This window comes from Eptatretus burgeri, chromosome 21 (assembly GCF_056783735.1).
Source record: "Eptatretus burgeri isolate ZD-2024b chromosome 21, Ebu_testis_v1, whole genome shotgun sequence".
NCBI lineage: Eukaryota > Metazoa > Chordata > Myxini > Myxiniformes > Myxinidae > Eptatretus > Eptatretus burgeri.
Window position 1 is genome coordinate 1820876 of NC_140981.1, and position 19834 is coordinate 1840709.

At 45.3% G+C, this 19834-nt stretch overlaps 1 protein-coding gene and 1 pseudogene across 2 annotated transcripts; one reads left to right on the forward strand and one right to left on the reverse strand.

Annotated features, from left to right (window-relative positions):
* The first annotated feature begins 5203 nt into the window (after positions 1 to 5203).
* On the forward strand, positions 5204 to 8490 carry LOC147008153 (uncharacterized; annotated as a pseudogene). Its single transcript, XR_015053591.1, has 4 exons — positions 5204 to 5465; positions 5591 to 5761; positions 5950 to 6168; positions 6262 to 8490. The product of XR_015053591.1 is annotated as an uncharacterized LOC147008153 (transcript).
* Positions 8491 to 9775: 1285 nt separating this feature from the next.
* Positions 9776 to 19778, reverse strand: LOC147008154 (uncharacterized). The gene is made up of 3 exons (XM_085865436.1): positions 19496 to 19778; positions 19210 to 19350; positions 9776 to 13122 (listed from the first exon to the last, which is right to left on the reverse strand). Exons 1-3 carry the CDS (start codon positions 19614 to 19616, stop codon positions 11591 to 11593), a joined length of 1794 nt encoding a protein of 597 aa, XP_085721562.1. The 5' UTR covers positions 19617 to 19778; the 3' UTR covers positions 9776 to 11590.
* Positions 19779 to 19834: the final 56 nt, after the last annotated feature.

The following is a 19834-nucleotide window of genomic DNA, read 5'->3' on the forward strand; positions in this document are numbered from 1 at the left end:
TTTTCCAGTTTTGGCTGAAATTTATTCAGTTTAATGTTACAATGTACTCTGAAATTAAAGCAGAGAACAAATAAACAATTGCAGATAAAAAAGAAATCATGGAATCGTTTTGTTGAACAAAATTTAATCTAAATTTTTGACTCATCAAAGTAATCACCTTTTCCAGAAACAACAGCCGAACATACTTGTGGCATTCTTTCCAAAACGGAAATCAAACATTGTTCGGAAAGTTCTTCCCAACACTATGACAACACTATGACAGAACTATGACAAATGTGTTGCACTTGTCGGTTGTTTTGCTTTCACCCTTCTGTCCAGTTCATCCCAAACCAGCTCGATGGGGTTTAAGTCTGGAGACTGTGCTGGCCATTCCATGATTTAAAGCCTACCGTCTTGTTCTTTTCTTCTTAGGTAGTTCTGACATAGACTGGAGGGATGTTTTGGGTCGTTATCTTGCTGTAGGATAAACCCCTGACCAAACTAGGCGTAGACCAGAGGGTATTGCATGGCGCTGCAAAATGCTGTGGTCGCCCTTTTGGTTCAGGGTGCTCGTCACTCTGTGGAAGTCACCGACTCTGGATCCAGCAAAAGAGCCCCAGATCATCACGCTTAGTCCTCCATGTTTGACAGTTGGTGTCACACACTGATGAACCATCCCTTCGCCTACTCGACGGTGTACAAAAACCCTGCGTGATGAACCGAAGATTTCAAATTTTGATTCATCGGTCCATAAGACCTTCCAGTTTTCAGTCGTCCACTGGCGGTGCTTCATGGCCCAGGCAAGCCTCTTTTACTTATTTTGCCATCTTAGCAATGGTTTTCTTACTGCCACTCGACCTGTCAAACCTGCAGCTCGAAGTCCTCTCTTCACAGTTGAAACTGAGACTTCCTTACTTCGACCAGTGTTAAGCTGTGCTTGAAGCTGCTGTCCTGTGAGCCGCCGATCACGCAAGATGTTGACTCTCAGAAACTTGTCTTCTGATTGTGTTGTGACTTTGGTTCTGCCAGACCTCTTCCTGTCAGAGTTTCCTCCAGTTTCTAAGTGCGTTGTGATGGTGCAGGAAACTGTACTCACTGACACCTTGGCTTGCTTTGCAATTTCTCGAAAGGAAAGACCTTCACTTTTAAGGGTTCTCATGGTGTGTCTGTCTTCCTTTGTTAATTGTTTTTTTTTCTCACCATTATGACAGCAATATACTACTTCCTGCAGTGCAATATTGTACAAATAATGCTTCAGAGGGTGCAGCAACACAGTTTGTTCGAACACTGCTTTTATACAGAGGGTTTGGAACTAATCAACAACAGTTGGGACACCTGAAGGAATTGTTTGCATCAACTTTCAAGGCTTAATTTACTTCCATTGCTGCAGAACAGCTGCAGTTGCGAACCCATTACTTGTTCCCTGAAAAGGGCCTTTTTAACAACTCTGAAATTTACATTATTTTTCAGTTTTTGGGAACCTAAACATTGTTTTTTTATTTTTGGGACATGTATTCAAATGTCGCACTCAGCAATCCGCAGGTAAAATGTAATAGGGGGAAACTGACACATGCTGGTCACACGCAAATTTGACGACTCGGGACGGGTCTGTGAAAAGGGGAGGGGGTAGTGTTACGAATTTGGAAGCTTACTCCACTCAACATTCAGGTCCTTATCGAACAATTATATCGGTAAGTACGTGTTTCTTGTGAGGGTCCCATCCCTAGTCTAATGGGAATTAAATGTTCGTGTGCTGCAGAGTTATTTTTTATAATTAGGATTTTTACATCCACAACGACAACAACGCCATCTTCACTTTCACACGACAACACTGCTCGCGGCATTCTTCGCGTGCTCGCCAGCAAGTGCGCGCGTGGGCGGAGTCCAGTGTAGGCATGGCGTCCCCATTCAGCCAATCGGCAAGGAGCAGGCGTCTCACCCGCCCCGTTTCCGACCCAACACGATCGCCATTATGCACGTGGCCGAAGGCGAGGAGGTGGGCGGAGCCACAAACACCTCCGCTCGGGACTCCGCCCAGAAGGGTGGGAGTTGCCCCGCCTACCGTGGGCCTGTCCAATGGAGGACGGCCAGGGAATCGCGCGATGGGTCCGACCAATGAGGAGGCGAGTGGCCAGGAGAAGAAGCCCCTTCCTCCTGAGGAGAAGGTGTGGTTGTCTGGACCAGGGATGAGAGAGACGGTGTGCTCATGGCAGGAGCGTTGTCCAGTTCGAGAGATCGTGGCGTTTTGCCAAGCAGTGAGGATCGTGTGTGAGACATTCCTGGTGGGAGAGGACATTCTCAGTCCAGGCATTTTCCAACCTGGCATCCAAAGTCAGTGAGTGGTTGTCGATGAGGGCTCTGCAGACGGTCGTGGTCGTGGACTTCGGGTCGTGGGTTCGAGTCTCACCGTGGTGATTCGAGTCGGTGTGACCGCACGAGGCGGGGCAGGTACCCCGGGCCGGCTCTACCGACTGAAGACCCATCGGGTCCATTTTCTTTTTGGGTGTGCGTGTCTGTGTGCGGGCCTGTCTTGTCTAATTAGGATTGTTTAGTGCTTTTGCTTGTACATTGACTGCATTTCTTATCGTCGGATAACTCTGCTCTTCTGTGTTTCCTTCCCCCCATTATAAATAAATCTCCTGTTAAATGTTTCAGCTCGTTTTTGTGTTTTCTTTATTGGTTTAGCACGGTGCATGTTGGGAAATTTTGAAGCGGAAAATTGTGCATTCGGACCGACGGACCTCGGTAACCATCCGCTCGGGTTACGCACGGTTCGAGCACGCTAACGGCTCGTTCCGCTCGAGATCCGCCGAGGGTGAATTTCCCCGGTAGTTTGGACGACGTGGGTATTTAGGTAAGTTGAAATTGGCAATCGACCCTATCCCACGCGGTCGACCTATTGGCGATCTCGGTCCGATAAGGGACCCGTCGGCTCCGGAGTTATCCGGGGTGACGACCTATAAATTTCAGGTGTTCGGTGGAGCCGACTCTTCTGCTCCATGTAGCGGTCGTGCTCGCCACCGAAACTCGGCCCCACAACAATAGGTCCATCGACTCAGCTTCATCTTGGGAGATTCCAATAACCGTAAAGGCCTTCGTTTCCATGGCATCAAGGTGAGCAAGACGTGAGGAAGGGGAGCCAGCCTAGAGAGGAGAGCAGTCCTCCATCAAGCTGCGGATGAAGGTCTTGTCGGTGGATAGGAGTTCAGGTGTGCCAAGGAAGGATGTTGATGGACGCCCAGTCAGCAACTGGCTTTTGAGGCCAATTGTGAAATGTGGTTTGCCCAAGAAAGATCATGGCTGATTGTGAGACCCAGGACTTTGAATGACTGAACTTCCTCAAGAGGTTTGGTGAGAAAGTAGACAGGAGGAGGGTTTGCCAGACGGTCCTTTCGGAGTGAGAGATGGTGAGATTTGTCAGGATTGGAAGACATCTTCCAAGTGTTATGAGCAGCTTGTGATTTTGTCAAGGTCTGAAGAGAGGGACGAGGCTGCAGCCTGCCTGAAAGAAGGATGACGACGGATGTCACGGCAGAGGGGGGACATACCCCCCACCCCTCCCCCCCGGCAGTACGTACAGTAAAACGAGAAACTTCTCTTCCTGTTCACGTTCTGATTCGTGTTCAAAATGTAACAATCGATTGAGCGAAGTTGTTCCGCGACGGGCGGTGCACGCAATGATACCTCGCCATCCGTGCGAAACACCAGGACGGCAGTTTATCAGTGGGTCGGGATTCGAACCCAGGCGAGGCAGCCCAGAGGGAGCGTGCACACCTCAAGGTGAACTACTGAGCCCCTTGTGTGTTGTAAAAGCTTCAAATCAATCTGTGTTCCTCTTCATCGTGAAGAACTCAAGGCTGAAAATGTAATCTTCAGAAATGGCGGGAACATCTGATCGTCCGTCGATTTGTTTGTCTTCCTTTTGTCTGAATCACCGGAACGGTTGGAATCCCGAGGCGGTTATAAACCGCCATGGCGGTGTTTCACAGGCACGGTGGATGAATCAGGTTAAACTCGACGTGAGATGTTAAAGTTCATTGAATGTTGTTAAAATTAAACCGTGTGACGTACCTTCGTTGTGTTTTCGTCATAAACAGAAGAAAATAAAGTCTGAATTGAGTGGAAACTCGATAAAACTCCGGGAACCGCGGATACCGCCGCCGGAGGCCCACGTTGTTTCACAGATTTCCAAACGATTAACGTGACGTCACAATGGCCAGTTCTTCCGCCCACGTCACCGACTCGCACGTCAGCACAAGCAGCACAAGTCCTCAAATAAAGAGAAATTGGTGAACAAAGAAAAAGCTTCAAATAAATAAATCACCACGGGACGTGTTGAGTTGAGGAGGCCGCGACGACGTACACATCCTCAGAGGGCGAGCCACGAGCTGGACGTCATGACGTAAAGCGTGATGACGTCACCGCGTGCTGTTATCATATTATCGTCGGCAGTTTTGCGTCTTACTTGATGAAAGACCGCCGAGCTGGAAACGACTTAATTCATTATTTATTTATTGCCGAGCGTGCTCAAACGTTAATGATCATCACCAGGTTGGGAATGTCGGAACAGATGGGAAAATACATCAAATAGTCAGGGAATATTCTGAGACATCTGGCAAACTGGGAACAAATTCCTTACCAAGAAATTTCTTGACCAATGTGTTTGTGAGGGTGTCCACTAACACATTTCAAAAAGTTTAAATTCAACTCCCCTCGGGGAACCCGTGACATGGGTCAACAGGGGTCAATGACCTTTTTTAAGATAAAAAAGTTTTTCTTATATTTATATTCTGGGTCACAGTGTCTGACAGGAAGCATCGAAATGATTCAAAGTAGGCTCATTTTAACGCTAAGAACATATCTGACATGGTGATACCTGAAACAAATAAATATGAGAAAGTTTACACAATTTTGAGCAAAAAAACAATTTTTTTTTTCATTTTTTAGGTAAAAAATTAACTTTTCTGGTCTACAATTCGTCTTCAAGGTAGATACCCCCTTCGTTTCATTTTTCTGAAAGTTTCCAGCAGACCGCCCAAGATATGCAGCCTTAATGTATTAAAAGTAAAACATTCTGGTATTTATAAAATAGAAATCATGAAACTGTCACTGACCTTGACTGTTTTCCCTTATTGTTACAAAAATTGTAATAACCGTTATAAGTATTTTTATTTTGTTACCCTAATTTTTTAACCCTCGCTGTTTCCTTTGTGGGGCAGTACAGGCGAGCAGTATGGACGTAGACATTATTCCTGCTCCTCCGCTCAATTGCTTCATCCCTGAAGTCCCGGAGACGCCAGCTCAGAAGTTCGCACAGGCAACTCCTAAGGGCGACCCTACTCTGTTGGCGTATGCAGAAGCGGTTGGAAATGCTACAATTTTGGAGCGCATGAAGGAGGCATGGAACGTCGGAAGACTGAGATACCACTTCGAGTGTAAACCTGATTTGGACAACATGTCTGTCAAGGTCACCATGAAGTCAACTCGTAAGTGCGACCTGTTTTACTAGGCAGGGTATAATTATTTACTGACCTGAACATAATTGTTTAAATACTGGTGATATTTCACGTCAAACAAACTTCTAAAATAATTCACATTTGGTTTATTGCAGGGGCAGCAGGGAAGGAGAAAGAGTCAGCAGAGATGAAGAGACGACGCATTTTCTCTGGGTTCAGTGCATCTACTGCATGCAGTTCTACGAGTTCACGTTCCGTTCAGCTTCTGTACAAAAATGTATGCATTCTTCGCAACCAGCCCGCTCATCTCTTCCCAAATCATCCAGGTTGGATTGTAGGGTGTAACAATTGTATGCAGAGTAATAAGCATAAATCGGTGTAACTGATGACATTGTATGTGATGGGTATGTGATGGGTAGTGACGAATCAATACAGTTATTATTGGAAGTATTCACATTTTGCATGGGATGGGATCGAATGAACTGGTAGTGAGCCACTCACCACTCCCTCACAGAGACTGCTCGAAAGAGAAACCGAGTTCCTGACAATTTGACCGCGGATGGACTGAAGACAAGCTTGCTGAAGACAGCACAGGGTCGCAAGGACGATTGGGGGCACTGAAGTTACTGGCCGCCTGGAAGGGATCACCGACTTCGTAGCAGAGGAAACCCTGTACCAATTGCGGTGCAAAGTTCTTTTCGAGACGGGTGGTCACGACTCAAAGACTAAAGATGTAAGTGATTCAAATTCAATCATTCAAGGTTGAGGCATATTATCAAACTCTGGTACTCGAAAGTTATTAATTATAACAATCTTTTATCCTCAGGTAGGAAGGAGAGCGGATGAGGAGCGAGCGGCTGTATTCTATGAGCTCTGCGAATGGTTGGACTCTGAACTCGAGCACGGGGTGATGACACTTGACCAAGTCCACAGAAAGCTGCAGCAGTTTGATCAGTCACCAGATCAGAGCCTCGCATATTCGAAGAAGTGGCCAAAGAAGAAGCTCCAAGAGAAATACCATGACACACTGCATTTCGCATCACAGGAGAGGAGGGCAGATGTGCTCTGTTTGAAAGACAAGTCCAGCGACATTCTGCGAGAGCATCATGTTGATGTTCAGTTAGGAGATGAGAAGACTCAGATCATAAAGACTGCACTAAAGTTCATTTGCAACGACATCGCCACTATTGATCTACACCCAAAGTCATATCCCACTGCACACAGTTTGACCGATATCCCCACTCAGCTGGGACTTGTTCCTGAGAGCCTTCAGATGTTCTTGAGACCGATAGTGAAGACAGACGAAAGAGTAGCCATTTGGGGACAGAACTTCATGAAGGTCTATCGGCCTCGGTCAGGGGTATTGCCATACCAGATAGGACTTGCCATACAACTGGACCATACACTGAGTCTTACGCAGAGACACAAAGTTACGAATACTGCTTCCTCAATGACACGAATGGAGTTGGCATCTCTGATATTTCTGGCGCTCTTGGTACCATTATTGAAGAAACTGTTGATCAGATAGATGATGAGGTGGAGGTCGACATCGCACTTGAGGATGTATCAGTTGCTGTGACAGCCGGTGAAAGTGAAATACAGAGGGACGATCGGGTGGTCTCCATGGTGGTTGGGGGGATACAAGCTCAATCTGTGCAATCACTCAATTTGTTGGAGACCCTTACACGAAAGCGGACGAACCGATGGTAAACCGATTCTGGATTCCCAGTAACGGTTTATTACAATTTATGTTACAATAAGGGAAAACAGCAAAGGTCAGTGACCTTTCATAATTTCAATTTTATAAATACCAGAATGTTTTACTTATAATACATGAAGGCTGCATATCTTGGGCGGTCTGCTGGAAACTTTCAGAAAAATGAAACGAAGGAGACGAAGACGAATTGTAGACCAGAAAAGTTAATTTTTACCCCAAAAATGACAAAAAATTGTTTTTTTGCTCATAATTGTGTAAACTTTTTAACATATTGATTTGTTTTAGGTATCACCATGTCAGATATGTTCTTCGCTTTAAAATTCGGGGGGAAAGCACATTAATCTGGAAAGGAAGAGGTCGGTTTGTGGAGGGCTTTGTCTTGGAGAGGGCTTGGGGAGGAAAACAGGGATTGGAGAGGGGAGAAAAGATCATGAGTAGGGATGGGAGGTGTTGGTGAACAGCCATCTTGAAGAGGGAAGAGTCAGATTGAACATTCTGAGGAAATTGGATCCACAGGCTGGAGAAAGGAGTAACAAATGAGTGGAGGTGAGCAAGGAACATGGATTTTGGAAGTTTCAACAGAAGTGGGTTACTGGAAGACCGAGAAAGCCCTTTGGAGCAAAAATTCGGGGATGGGGGTACAGAGCAAGGCAGAGGCGTGCAGGACCAGAAACGAACCTGGAGAAGACAGAGAGACGACCGGTGTGAGAGTAAGAGAACCACAGACTCAGCTTCATCGTGGGAGATTCCAATGATTGTGACGGACTTGGTTTCGATGGCATCAAGAAGTGTAAGGTGAGGCAGGGCTGCCAAAATTTTATGAATCACTTTTACGTTTCACATTATGATGTCATTGTTTGTGTAAAATCATTTATAAAATTACAAACAAAACGTATGACGGAGAAGTACATAAGATGCGGAACATCTCATCGTGCTGGGAAAGAAAATCGAGGAACAAACAATCAAATCAAGTTGAGATGGACAAACACCAAACAAGCACCAAAAATTGGGAATCCCATGGAAAATCCTGAAAACTATTACAACTACCACAACTTGTTCACATGTCCAACTAAGGGGTGGAGCAATACCCTTTTGTGGATTGATCCTTTACATGTCGTTCCATTGGGACAGGGGGATCGTGAGGTTGGGGTAGACATTTGAGAATTTTTTTGCCCGAGCTGCCGAAGATTGCTCGAAAAATCCCAAAGACCCACATTGTAATCATTCCCGGATTTCCATGCAAAACCTTGTTATGAAGTCAACAAGATAATAAAACATCAAATTGGAATCTCCATGTGATTTTGGATCAACAATTACGCTGTGAAGTGATGACGTCATTGTGACAAAGGCATTTCCTTCGATGTTTTGTTATTCCTTTTTCAGGATTTCAATCCCGTCCAGATCCTTGTTCTGCTCTTTTCTCTTCTCATAAATTGCTTTGGATAATTGTTCTAGTTTTCATGTTGTCACTGAATCACTCCCGTTCTTCTTCATCATCCCTGTTTCTCCAATTAACACTGGTGCAATGTCGGTGCTCTTCAACTTCCAGGTTCTCTTGACTTTCTTTTTCAGATCCTGGAATCACACGTGGTTCGTGCTTGCAAGAGTTTTCTGAGACTGGGATATTGATGTTTTTGCACATGTTGGTGGATTGCTCTCGATACCTTGTTGTACCTTTGTGTGTACAGGTGTTCTGACATGAGGTCTTTACATCCCGAGAGAAGGTGATGGTGTTTTCTGTTTCTGCCTTACAGAACCTGCACCTGTCCTTATTGACTCCATCCTGACATCTTCTTAAAGTGACCTTTGTGTTGGGTATGTGCAGTGTCTATAAAAGGTCTGCACATTCTTTCAAATTTTTCACCTTTTGATGCCTTTTAACCTGGAACTAAATATCACTAGTACGTGCCCGTACATGCAAAAAAAAAAAAACTTTCAAACTGCGTGCCAGAAACAACAACCACACAGGCCGTTCCTTCGCTCTCACGTGCCCGTACATGCGTGGCTATGCGTGCGTGGCCGTACGTGCAAACCCCCCAAAAAAACAACTTTCAAACAACCACACAGTCCGTTCCTTCGCTCTCGAAAACGACGACTGGATTGGGGCATTGTGTTTATCTATAAATGCGCATCAGAAATCGAGAAATTATTCGAATGTAAGTCATCACTATCCGGAAGTGGTGCGTGCCCATACGGAATGTTCACATGCCTTCCACGAATTATCGCTTGCATTGAAGTTACAACTGCTGTGATACTTACACACTCAGAGTTAATTAAAATCCAAATTAAAATTAAGTTTACCTCCCTGTCTTTGCTTGCCATGACATTCGCTGCCATTGACCATTGCCACTTCTACGCCACGGTAGCCAAGGCACCCTTTCCCCCATCGGCCACGCCTACGCAGCAACGTATCTTGTCATTGGTTTGGTAAATAAATGGCCATAACTTGTGAAGCACTTGTGCGATTAATATCAAACCTTGAAAAGGCACACACTCAGGTCCTCAGCAATATAGCTGGCAAGTTTCAATTCGATCGGACCTGTGGTTGTCGAGAAACAACAATCACACACACACACACACACACACACACACACACACACACACACACACACACACACACACACACACACACACACACACACACACACACACACACACACACACACACACACACACACACACACACACACACACACACACACAGAGATTGCTGGAATTATAGATAGCTTAAATCAGAGTTTTTCCACCTTTGTTTACACATCGTCACCGACAACTTCCGAGTGAAAAACAAATTATACAAATGTCAGAAAATTAATTTAAATTACAAAACGAGAATATCTTGGTTTGATAAGTGTCCACCCCCTGAGTTAATACTTGGTGGAAGCACCTTCAATGGCAATTATAACTGTGAGTCTGTTGGGATTGGTCTCCACCAATTTTGTACACCTTGAGTGGGCAATATTTTCCCATTCTTCTGCACAGAACTGTTCAAGCTCAGTCGAGCTCTGTGGAGAGCGTTGATGGACAGCAATCTTGAAGTCAAGCCACAGATTTTCGAATGGATTTATGTCGGGGCTCTGACTGGACCACTCAAGGACATTTATCTTTTTGTTCCTCACCCACTCCAGTGTAGCTTTGACTTTGTGTCGTTGTCATTCTGAAAGATGAACATCCGTCCCAATTTCAGCTTTCTTGCAGAGGACAGCAGGTTTTCCTCCAGGATTTTTCTGCATTTTGCTCCATCCATTTTCCCTTCAATTTTAACAAGTACCCCAGTCCGTGCTGATGACAAACATCCCCATAACATGATGCTGCTCCCACCATGCTTCACAGTAGGGATGGTGTTCTTTGGTCGATGTGCTTTGTTGTGTGTGTGCCAAATGGAGCGTTTTGCATTACGGCCAAAAAGTTCCATCTTGGTTTCATCAGACCATAAAACTTGTTTCCACATGGCTTCAGAATCTCTGGAATGGTTTTTCACGCACCTCAAACGGGACTCAAGGTGGGCTTTTATGAGTAATGGCTTCCTTCTTGCCACCCTACAGGACAAGCCAGACTTGTTGAGTGCTTGGGATATTGTCACATGTACACATTGACCAGTCTTTGCCATAAAGGCCTGGAGCTCTTTCAAAGTTGCCATTAGCCTGTTGATGGTCTCTCTGATCAGTCTCCTCATTGCTTAATCATCCAGTTTGGAGGGATGGTGTGATCTAGACGGTCTTGGTGGTTCCATACACCTTCCATTTCTTAATGACTGTCTTGACTGTGCTCCAAGGGATATTCAAGGCATTTGAAATATTTTTATACCCATACCCTGATCTGTGCCTTTACACAACTTTATCCTGGATGACTTTTGAAAGCTCCTCGGTGCTCATGGTTGAGTCTTTGCTGTGAAATTCACCACCCAGCAGAGGAAACCCACAGGAACGGCTGATTTTATTCTGAAATATTCAGAATCACGACAATTTAACACAGGTGGAAGCCAATGAACATGGTGTGTGATTGTGAAGGTGATTTGTTACACCTGAGCTCATTTACAATTGCCATTATCAGGGGGTTGGACCCTTTTCCAATCAAGATATTCTGGCTTTGAATTTTTAATTAATTTTCTGAAATTTGTAGAATTTATTTTTCACTCGGAAGTTGTGGGTTACGATGTGTAAATGAAGGTGGAAAAACTCTGATTTAATGACATGTAATTTCAGGCTATAAGGCATCAAAAGGTGAAAAATTTGAAAGGTGGAGTAGACTTTCTACAGACACTGTACTCTGACTCGTTCTCCATCCCAGGTTACATGACGTCTTCCAAGCTACTGCAAAGTGCATTCTTTGTCTCTCCCCAACTTTTTCCAGATCTTTTTACAATCTTGCTGCTCTTTTGTCGTTCTCCCAGTTGTCGGTATATATTTGTTGATGAATCTTTTTGTATTTTTCATTTCTATTCTTTGTGATTGATGGCACTGGATTCGCTGCTATTTCCATCGCATGTGTGGCATCTTCTACTCGCACCTGTTCCTGGAAATTCTTTGCATTGATGTATTCTTTGATGTCTTGATACAGATGATGGATGAGTCAAGGCCTTCTTGCACACAGAACAATTGTTGAGTTTCTCTCCGGAATGTATCCTTTGATGCCGCTGCAAGTTCGATGAATGATTAAACGCTTTGTTGCACACAGAACAATTGTGAAGTTTCTCTCCGGTGTGTATTATTTGATGTCGAGATGCAGATGATGATTGAGTGAAGGTTTTGTTGCACACAGAACACTTGTAGGGTTTCTCTCCGGTGTGTATTCTTTGATGTGCCGATACAGATGATGATTGAGTGAAAGTCTTGTTGCACACAGAACAATTGAACGGTTTCTGTCCGGTGTGTATTGTTTGATGAGTATTTAAGTTCGATGACTCATTAAACGCTTTGTTGCACACAGAACACTTGTAAGGTTTGTCTCCGGTGTGTATTCTATGATGTGCCGATAGAGTTGATGAACGATTAAAGACCTTGTCACACACAGAACACTTGTAAGGTTTCTCTCCGGTGTGTATTCTATGATGTGTCAATGCAGTTGATGAATGAGTGAACGCTTTGTTACACACAGGACAATTGAACGGTTTCTCTCCGGTGTGTATTCTTTGATGTTTATGTAAGTTCGATGACTCATTAAACGCTTTGTTGCACACAGAACACGTGTAAGGTTTCTCTCCGGTGTGTATTCTATGATGTGTCAATGCAGTTGATGAATGAGTGAAGGCTTTGTTACACACAGGACAATTGAACGGTTTCTCTCCGGTGTGTATTCTTTGATGTTTATGTAAGGTCGATGACTCATTAAACGCTTTGTTGCACACAGAACACTTGTAAGGTCTCTTTCCGGTGTGTATTCTTTGATGTGCCGATGCAGTTGATGAACGAGCAAAGGTCTTGTTGCACAAAAAACAACTGTAGGGTTTCTTCATGGTGTGCATTATCTGGTGCTCATGTTCGTGTGATGACTGATTAAACGTTTTGTTGGAAACAGAACACCTGTAAGATTTCTCCCCTGAATGTATTTCAAGATGACGATATGAATTTGATGAAGAAAAAAAGTCCTTCCTGCATTGTGAACACTTGTGGGGTTTCTCACCGGTGTGCAACCTTTGATGTTTCAACAGATATGAAGAAGAAGCAAATCCCTTATTACACACAGTGCACCTGAGTGACGTCTCACCTGTGCATATTTTTACACATCCTTTTAAACACGACGAGGAGGTGTCTTCCTTTTTGTTAACAGGAAACTTGTTTGTCTTCTCATTTCTTTGGCTTTCCTGTTGCAAGACATTGATAAAACTTTCGCAGTTGTTGTTGTTTGTAGACACACCCCTAAACTTGTCACTATCCTGACACAAGGTCGCTGTCAGGTGATGATCGAAAGAAACTTCTCTGTCCACCGATGAGGAACAGTTGACACGTGAGGACGTTTCACATTTTTTCTCTGCAAAGAGACAATTGAGCAAAAACATCAATAAATCACTTTTACAACTTGAACGACACTCGAAGAGCACATAGTCTCACCTTGCACGTTCATTCTGAACAATATTACCATTGTCAACTGAACATCTCACTATTATAACCCACGACTATCATGGCCCACATGCTCGTATCATCCATGCACCCTATTACATCACATTGTTTCTTGGCATGGGTTATGAACGTCATAAATATAATTATTCACTCACATCGGGTCATGGATCAGAAAAAATGAAGTTTCAGATTTTTCGGATAAGGATTTCAATTCCAACCAATCATGGCTGGAGTACCGCTTGAAACGTTGTAAAATCAGAGGGGCGAGATACTTTGAAGAAGGTAATTTTAAATTTGAGAACTATTCACGAGAAAGTGATTGAAAGAAATTTAATCATGAAATTATTACGTCGATAGAAGATTCTCTGTATGAAAACCTTTTGAGAATCAACCGCTGGACGGGATAACTTGAAAACAGGATGTTACCGTTAAATAATAAATCAAACTCACAGAAGTTGTGCAACTTGTCCGGGAGTTAAAAAAACACTCCCTTGTGGGTGCTTCTCGTAGATTGTAGTCGATCACTGCAGCAGATTTCAGTCGATGTCGATTGTAGTAGATCGACGACTGCGACACCAAAATCGAAATATCGCGATCCGCAGCAAGCGGGTCCCCGGTCCATCGGGACGGTTTGCAGCGGATAAAAGGCAGTGGGGATGTCGTTTATTTTGGTCAACCGCACACTTTGTGTGTATTATGTGGAGAACAAGAAAAAGAACAATCAGAGATTGCAAACCCTCGCCAGGACTTTTGTGTGGTGTTTGTGTGCTGGTGTGTTTTGTAATTAATATGAGATATATTTTAGAAATGCCACTTTAGAACTGCTGGCAGTGATGACCGGGTACCGAGATGTCCCGCTTTGATGCAACCCTGCTTTGATTGGACACCTGACCCTGACCCGTGACGTTTTTCATTATTATTCAACTGAATTTAGAACGGGAATAAAATTAATTCAATTAAAATCAAATGGAACACCAAATAGGTACAGTTATGCATTGTGGTCATCAGAAGGAACCCAGACAAGGTAAAAGCAAAGATGAAGTCATCAGGAGGAACCTGGATAGGATTCGTGTTTCAGCTGATACCCCTCCACCCTCAAACTCATCCAGACACAGCCAAGTGAACCACATTAAAAAAACCCCCAAAAACCAAAAATAACCCAGATTTAAAAAAATAAAAAAAAAATTCTGGCTGCCAGACCATGCATCCGATCAAGATGAAATTTTATTCGCCATCTATTCAAAACATTTATTCACCATCACAACTCGATCATTATTGTGAAGTTTCAGGTCGATTGATTAAGCCGTTCCAGAGAAAACATTATTTAATATTTCACTTCAATCCAATATGGCTGCCAAACCATGTGACCTATCAATTATTCCTTCACAAACCCGTACACCAATGGCTTGGGGAACATTTGTGTGAAGTTTCCCCTCGATCTGTCCAGCCGTTTTCGAGAAGATTTTTAGACGTTTTCGGGTAAATCCAATATGGCTGCCAAACCATGTCATATTGTTATGAATCTGGAAACCATTTGCATTCACACATACAGTTGACCCATAGTTCAGTTATTTCGTCAAGTATATGTGGATAGTTAGAATCTCTCCCCTATGTCTAATGGGAATTTCATGTGTGTGCTGCGAGTTTCTTTCTCGTTAGTCTTCTGCATTGAATCCCCCTCCACTCCTTCAGCGCCATTATGCACGTGTTCGAGGCCACGGACATAGTCGGGGGTGAGATCACCTCAGGGCCGACTCCGCCCCAGCAAGATGGAATGTTCCCCTCGTCCAATCGGGGGTGAGATCACCTCAGGGCCGACTCCGCCCCAGCAAGATGGAATGTTCCCCTCGTCCAATCGGGGGTGAGATCACCTCAGGTCCGACTCCGCCCCAGCAAGATGGAATGTTCCCCTCGTCCAATCGGGGGTGAGATCACCTCAGGGCCGACTCCGCCCCAGCAAGATGGAATGTTCCCCTCATCCAATCGGGGTGAGATCACCTCAGGGCCGACTCCGCCCCAGCAAAATGGAATATTCCCCTCATCCAATCGGGGGTGAGATCACCTCAGGGCCGACTCCGCCCCAGCAAGATGGAATGTTCTCCTCGTCCAATCGGGGGTGAGATCACCTCAGGGCCGACTCCGCCCCAGCAAGATGGAATGTTCCCCTCGTCCAATCGGGGGTGAGATCACCTCAGAGCTGATCCCACCCCGGCAAGATGGAATGTTCCCCTCGTCCAATCGGGGGTGAGATCACCTCAGAGCTGATCCCACCCCAGCAAGATGGAATGTTCCCCTCGTCCAATCGGGGGTGAGATCACCTCAGAGCCGACCCCGCCCCAGCCAGATGGAATGTTCGCCTCGTCCAATGAGGGGAGGACACCGATCACCCGACGCGCCCAGACCAATCCGGAGGCGAGTTACCTCAGAGCGGAAACCTGCACCCGCCCGTGGGGAGGGATAAGAAGGGTGGCGAGTTGTCTCAGCAGCGGTGGTCTGGTCTTGTTTGGGGTTCCTTGGTGGTCAGTGGTCGTGCTGGTGCTCGTGGTGGTGGTGGTCGTGGCGGAGGTGTTTCGTGGTGCTCGTGTCGTCACTCGTGGCTGGCCGGATCGTTCATGGCTGGTAAAACTGCACGAGGCGGCCAGGTACCCAGCCAGACTCTGAGCCTCAGCTCGCCTTCCATCCCGAGCTGAAGGGCCGAATAAAGACCCACGAGGTCCATTTCTTTTTGGGTGTGTGTGTCTGTCTGTGGCCAGTCTGATAAGTAGAAATCGTTTTAGTGATTGCCATTGCACATTTGCCAACATCTATATTCGTGGTTAAGTCTGCTCTGTGTTTCCCTCCCTCTTACATTGTAAATAAATAACTGTTAAATGTTCCAGTTCGTTGTCCGTGCTTTCTTTCATTGACCCAGTATGGTTCGGGCTTGAGAATTAGGGAGGCCGATTGTGCCGTAAATTGTTATTTGGACTGGCACGGCTTTGGTAATTCCCGCTCGGTGACGCCGGATCCGAGTCGGTAACAGCGACTCGGTTTGGACAAAGCCAGCCGACGGAGTGGTTTCCCCGGTAGCTAGACCACGCAGCTACTTCGGTAAATTGTAATCAGACAAAAAGACCGCAACCGCGCGGTCGAGATATTGGCGTCCACGGTCCATTAAACGACCCGTCGACTTCAGAGTTATCCGGAGCGACGACCTTCAATTCCGGTGTTCGGTGGGAGACGGCCCTCCTGCTCCATCTAGCGGTCGTTCCTCGCCCCCGAACCCACAACATGTGTGAACTTTTTATTCCTCACGGAGAGGCGGTCATACGTGTAAAATTTTACCTCAATCTGTTCAGCCACTTCAGAGAAGATTTTTGAAGGTTAAAAAACACAAACAATATGGTTGCCGAATCACGTGAATGATGACGTCATCAATTTTTTTTCTGTGCCACATTTTATCCCAAGATGGGCCTCAAAAATCTTTGATGTAATGTTCTACACATGCAATTATGACGTCATCACGAAGGCATCTATGACGTCATTTTAAAAAATATCACACTTATTTCCCATTACGAGTACTTGCCGTGTGCCAAGTTTAAATTATTTCCTTGGTATGGTTTCAGAGACAGAGGTCCAAAGTTTTTCCAACAAGGCTGCCACACCACGTGACCTATGACGTCATAATCATCACCAAAACATTCTTCATGAGCAGTCGCACCACAGCAAAAATTTCGTCTCGATTCGACAAGCGGTCGCGGATAAAAAAAAACATAAAAAACACAAAGTACTCACACAGTGTCGGCACTCAGAGCAAAATACAAATCCCTGCCACCTCCAGTTGAACGTCGGGCCTGGTCAGCTGGTTCGTGAAAGACTTACACAAGGATGCACAAGGAACTTTGATGCAGAAGGAGGTCGTTCGGCCCATCAAGCCTGTCATACAGCAACACCACATGAACAAGAACGGAACTCGGTGGAGCGCGTACCTCCACCGTCCTGAACAGTTCACGTTTTGTATCCCACTGATAGGTCGGATCTACGGCTGAACCAATCAGTGTCTACCTTCCGGAGACTTGCGTATATAAGCCGGCGCCTTCACCTCCTCCATCACTTGCTGCGATCTTACGCTGAAGAGTGCAACACGAAAAGCTTCGGTCACCATTATGTCGTGTTTGTTTGTATCCATGTTGAATTAAAAAATTTTTTTTAATCCATTTTGAAGTCAGGCTGCAACACAACAAAATGTGAAAAAGTCGAGGGGTTTGAATACTTGCTGAAGGCATTGTAGGTTTCACCCATAAAACACCACAAAGGGCACATTGGTGTCTATTTTCTTTCTGCCGTGACATCCTCCGGGTGGGTAACTGGAGCGCTCGCAACGGTGCCTCGAGGTGGAGATGGAACACTGTTGTTTGTGTCCTTTGTAACATCCTTAAAAAAACAGTAAGTTTCCTGTTTGGAATGATTTTCATTTTTGTTTCAATTTTGCAGGCAGATTAAAACGATTACCTTCCTCCTCTCCGTGCAGGTGCGATCGGGACGGATTCATCGCCAAAGTCCTGATAAACTACAGGTTTGTTTTCCGATTAATGTTCAAAATATAACTTTCAACTGAAATTGAGTTGTTCCTCGAACATAAACTGATGTTTGTAGACAGACAGACAGACAAAGTGAACCAATTGTTTTGCCCCACCTTTCGCTTCGAGTGCGTGCGGCAACAACAACAACAAAAAAATAATAATAATTGAGCTTTATGTATTCCACCAGTAATAGTACCCGTCGCTTCCCTGACGGAGTTCATCAAACGACGGCAAGTTGAACTTACAAACATTCCGCTCTATTCACTCTATCATTTTCCCGGGGTCATCTTCCCTCTGCTTGGAAGTCAGCTGATGTAATCTTCATCAACCATCCTTGCTGCTTACATCTGCATATGGCGTGAGCAAAAAAATCACCTCCGCTTCGCTGCGAAGCTCATTGTTGTTTGCTTTGGTTTGAACATCCGCTTAAAATGAGTGAAATGAAACATTCTGAGAATTTCGAATTATTCTCACTCAGATTTCATCATCACCGTCATGCATATTGTCAACTTGTTTAAACTCTTTATATGAGATGATTTGTAATGTCAGATACCACCGGCTGGCAGTGTACGATACACATTTACATGGAGATAATTGGGACGTGTCCTCCACCCTGATCCCCCTCTCCGAGACACGCGACCCAGACAGAAACCATACGTGGGGTACCTTTGGGCAAAAATATGGTTGGATTTGGTTCCGGAGTTTTTGAAGCATATATCGACACTAATAAATGTCAATGTGTGTCAGTGTGTGTGTGTGTGTCTCCTCCATTGCACCAAAACCATGAAACCTATCAGCCTGAAACTTTTCATGTATGTTAAGGGAACGCCAAGGGAGTGCAAGAGTGAAACTTGGGTGTTTGGGTGACTTAAACACCCTGTGGAAGATAATTAACGGCCTTATTTAATTATTTTAAAAATAAAAGCAAGCCGGAGCGGGAAAACACCCCCTCCGGCTCACTTTTATATGAATCTATCTCCCGTGGCTCTGTCTCGCGGAGTCTTTTAGTTACCCGCTCCTTTCTAACCCCCCTGAGCAATCCTTTCTGTTTTACCCCTCACCTCGACTATCTTCTCACGCTGCGCACGTGCCGTACTCCGCAATTTGTCGCAGCTTCCCAAGACACGTTCAAATTTCCCGCCAATTTGAGTCCCCATCCTGTCCTTCACGTCGGCCATAAGCCGAGTCAGCACGGCCATGATTCCGGGCTGTACCGGGGATGGCAACCTGGTGTCCTGCGGCCTCCGCTGCATTGGGGACACCGGGCTTACGGTCGGGGGTCAAAAAGGCCACCGAGCAGCGGTTTCGGTAGTGAATGATGGGAAGGAAACATCATCAGGTTTGAACTGTTGTTTTTCATGATAAATACCGGACTAACTACAAACTCTCGTCCTGGTGCTTCACAGGGCGGGTGTTCGTTCAATCAATGAGCGTACCTTCACCTGCAGGTAAAGGTGAGTCACTCGTCTCATCAGCCAGAAGTTCCTCGGGCAGGTGGAAGATCCCACCGTAGTCCTCGAAATGAGGAGGCCATTGTGTGCCGGTGCAGGGGTCCCACAAAGACAATAAAGGTTCACCTGATTTGGTGTAAACGAGAGTAAAGAGGAATCGAATGATGACGTCATGAGGTATAACAAGGTATCGTCGATGTACAAGTGGGAGGATAACAAGGATGGTGATTCACATTAACAATTAATTACCAAACTTGATGGGGATTTGTACCTGGGGCGGGGGGACGACCGCGCTTCCAACCTCGTGGACCGACCGCGCTTCCTCCATCGGAGCCGCTCGTGGATCCCGGGGTGTTCGCCTCGTGATCTTCACCGAAGAGTCCTCGGGTCATCGTGCACCGTCTGGTACTGAAAAGTACGGTGTGTTGAAGGAAGGTTCGCCGTGCGAAGGACACGTGGTGTTCCGGGAGAAGAGGACCGCTTCATGACCAACCTTGCCGAGTCACGTGATTTTGATGAAGAAGAAGAAGAAGAAGAAGAAGAAGAAGAAGAAGAAGAAGAAGAAGCCGCCTTGCGTTTTTTTTTTTTTTCACCACAAAAGATTAGGGCC

Coding starts and splice junctions, on each gene's coding strand:
- LOC147008154 (XM_085865436.1), bottom strand. CDS start 19,616: ATGACCCGAGGACTCTTCGGTGAAGATCACGAGGCGAACACCCCGGGA. Junction 19,351..19,495: donor CGGTCGTCCCCCCGCCCCAG/GTACAAATCCCC, acceptor ACACCAAATCAG/GTGAACCTTTATTGTCTTTG. Junction 13,123..19,209: donor ACCTTTACCTGCAGGTGAAG/GTACGCTCATTG, acceptor GTCTCTTTGCAG/AGAAAAAATGTGAAACGTCC.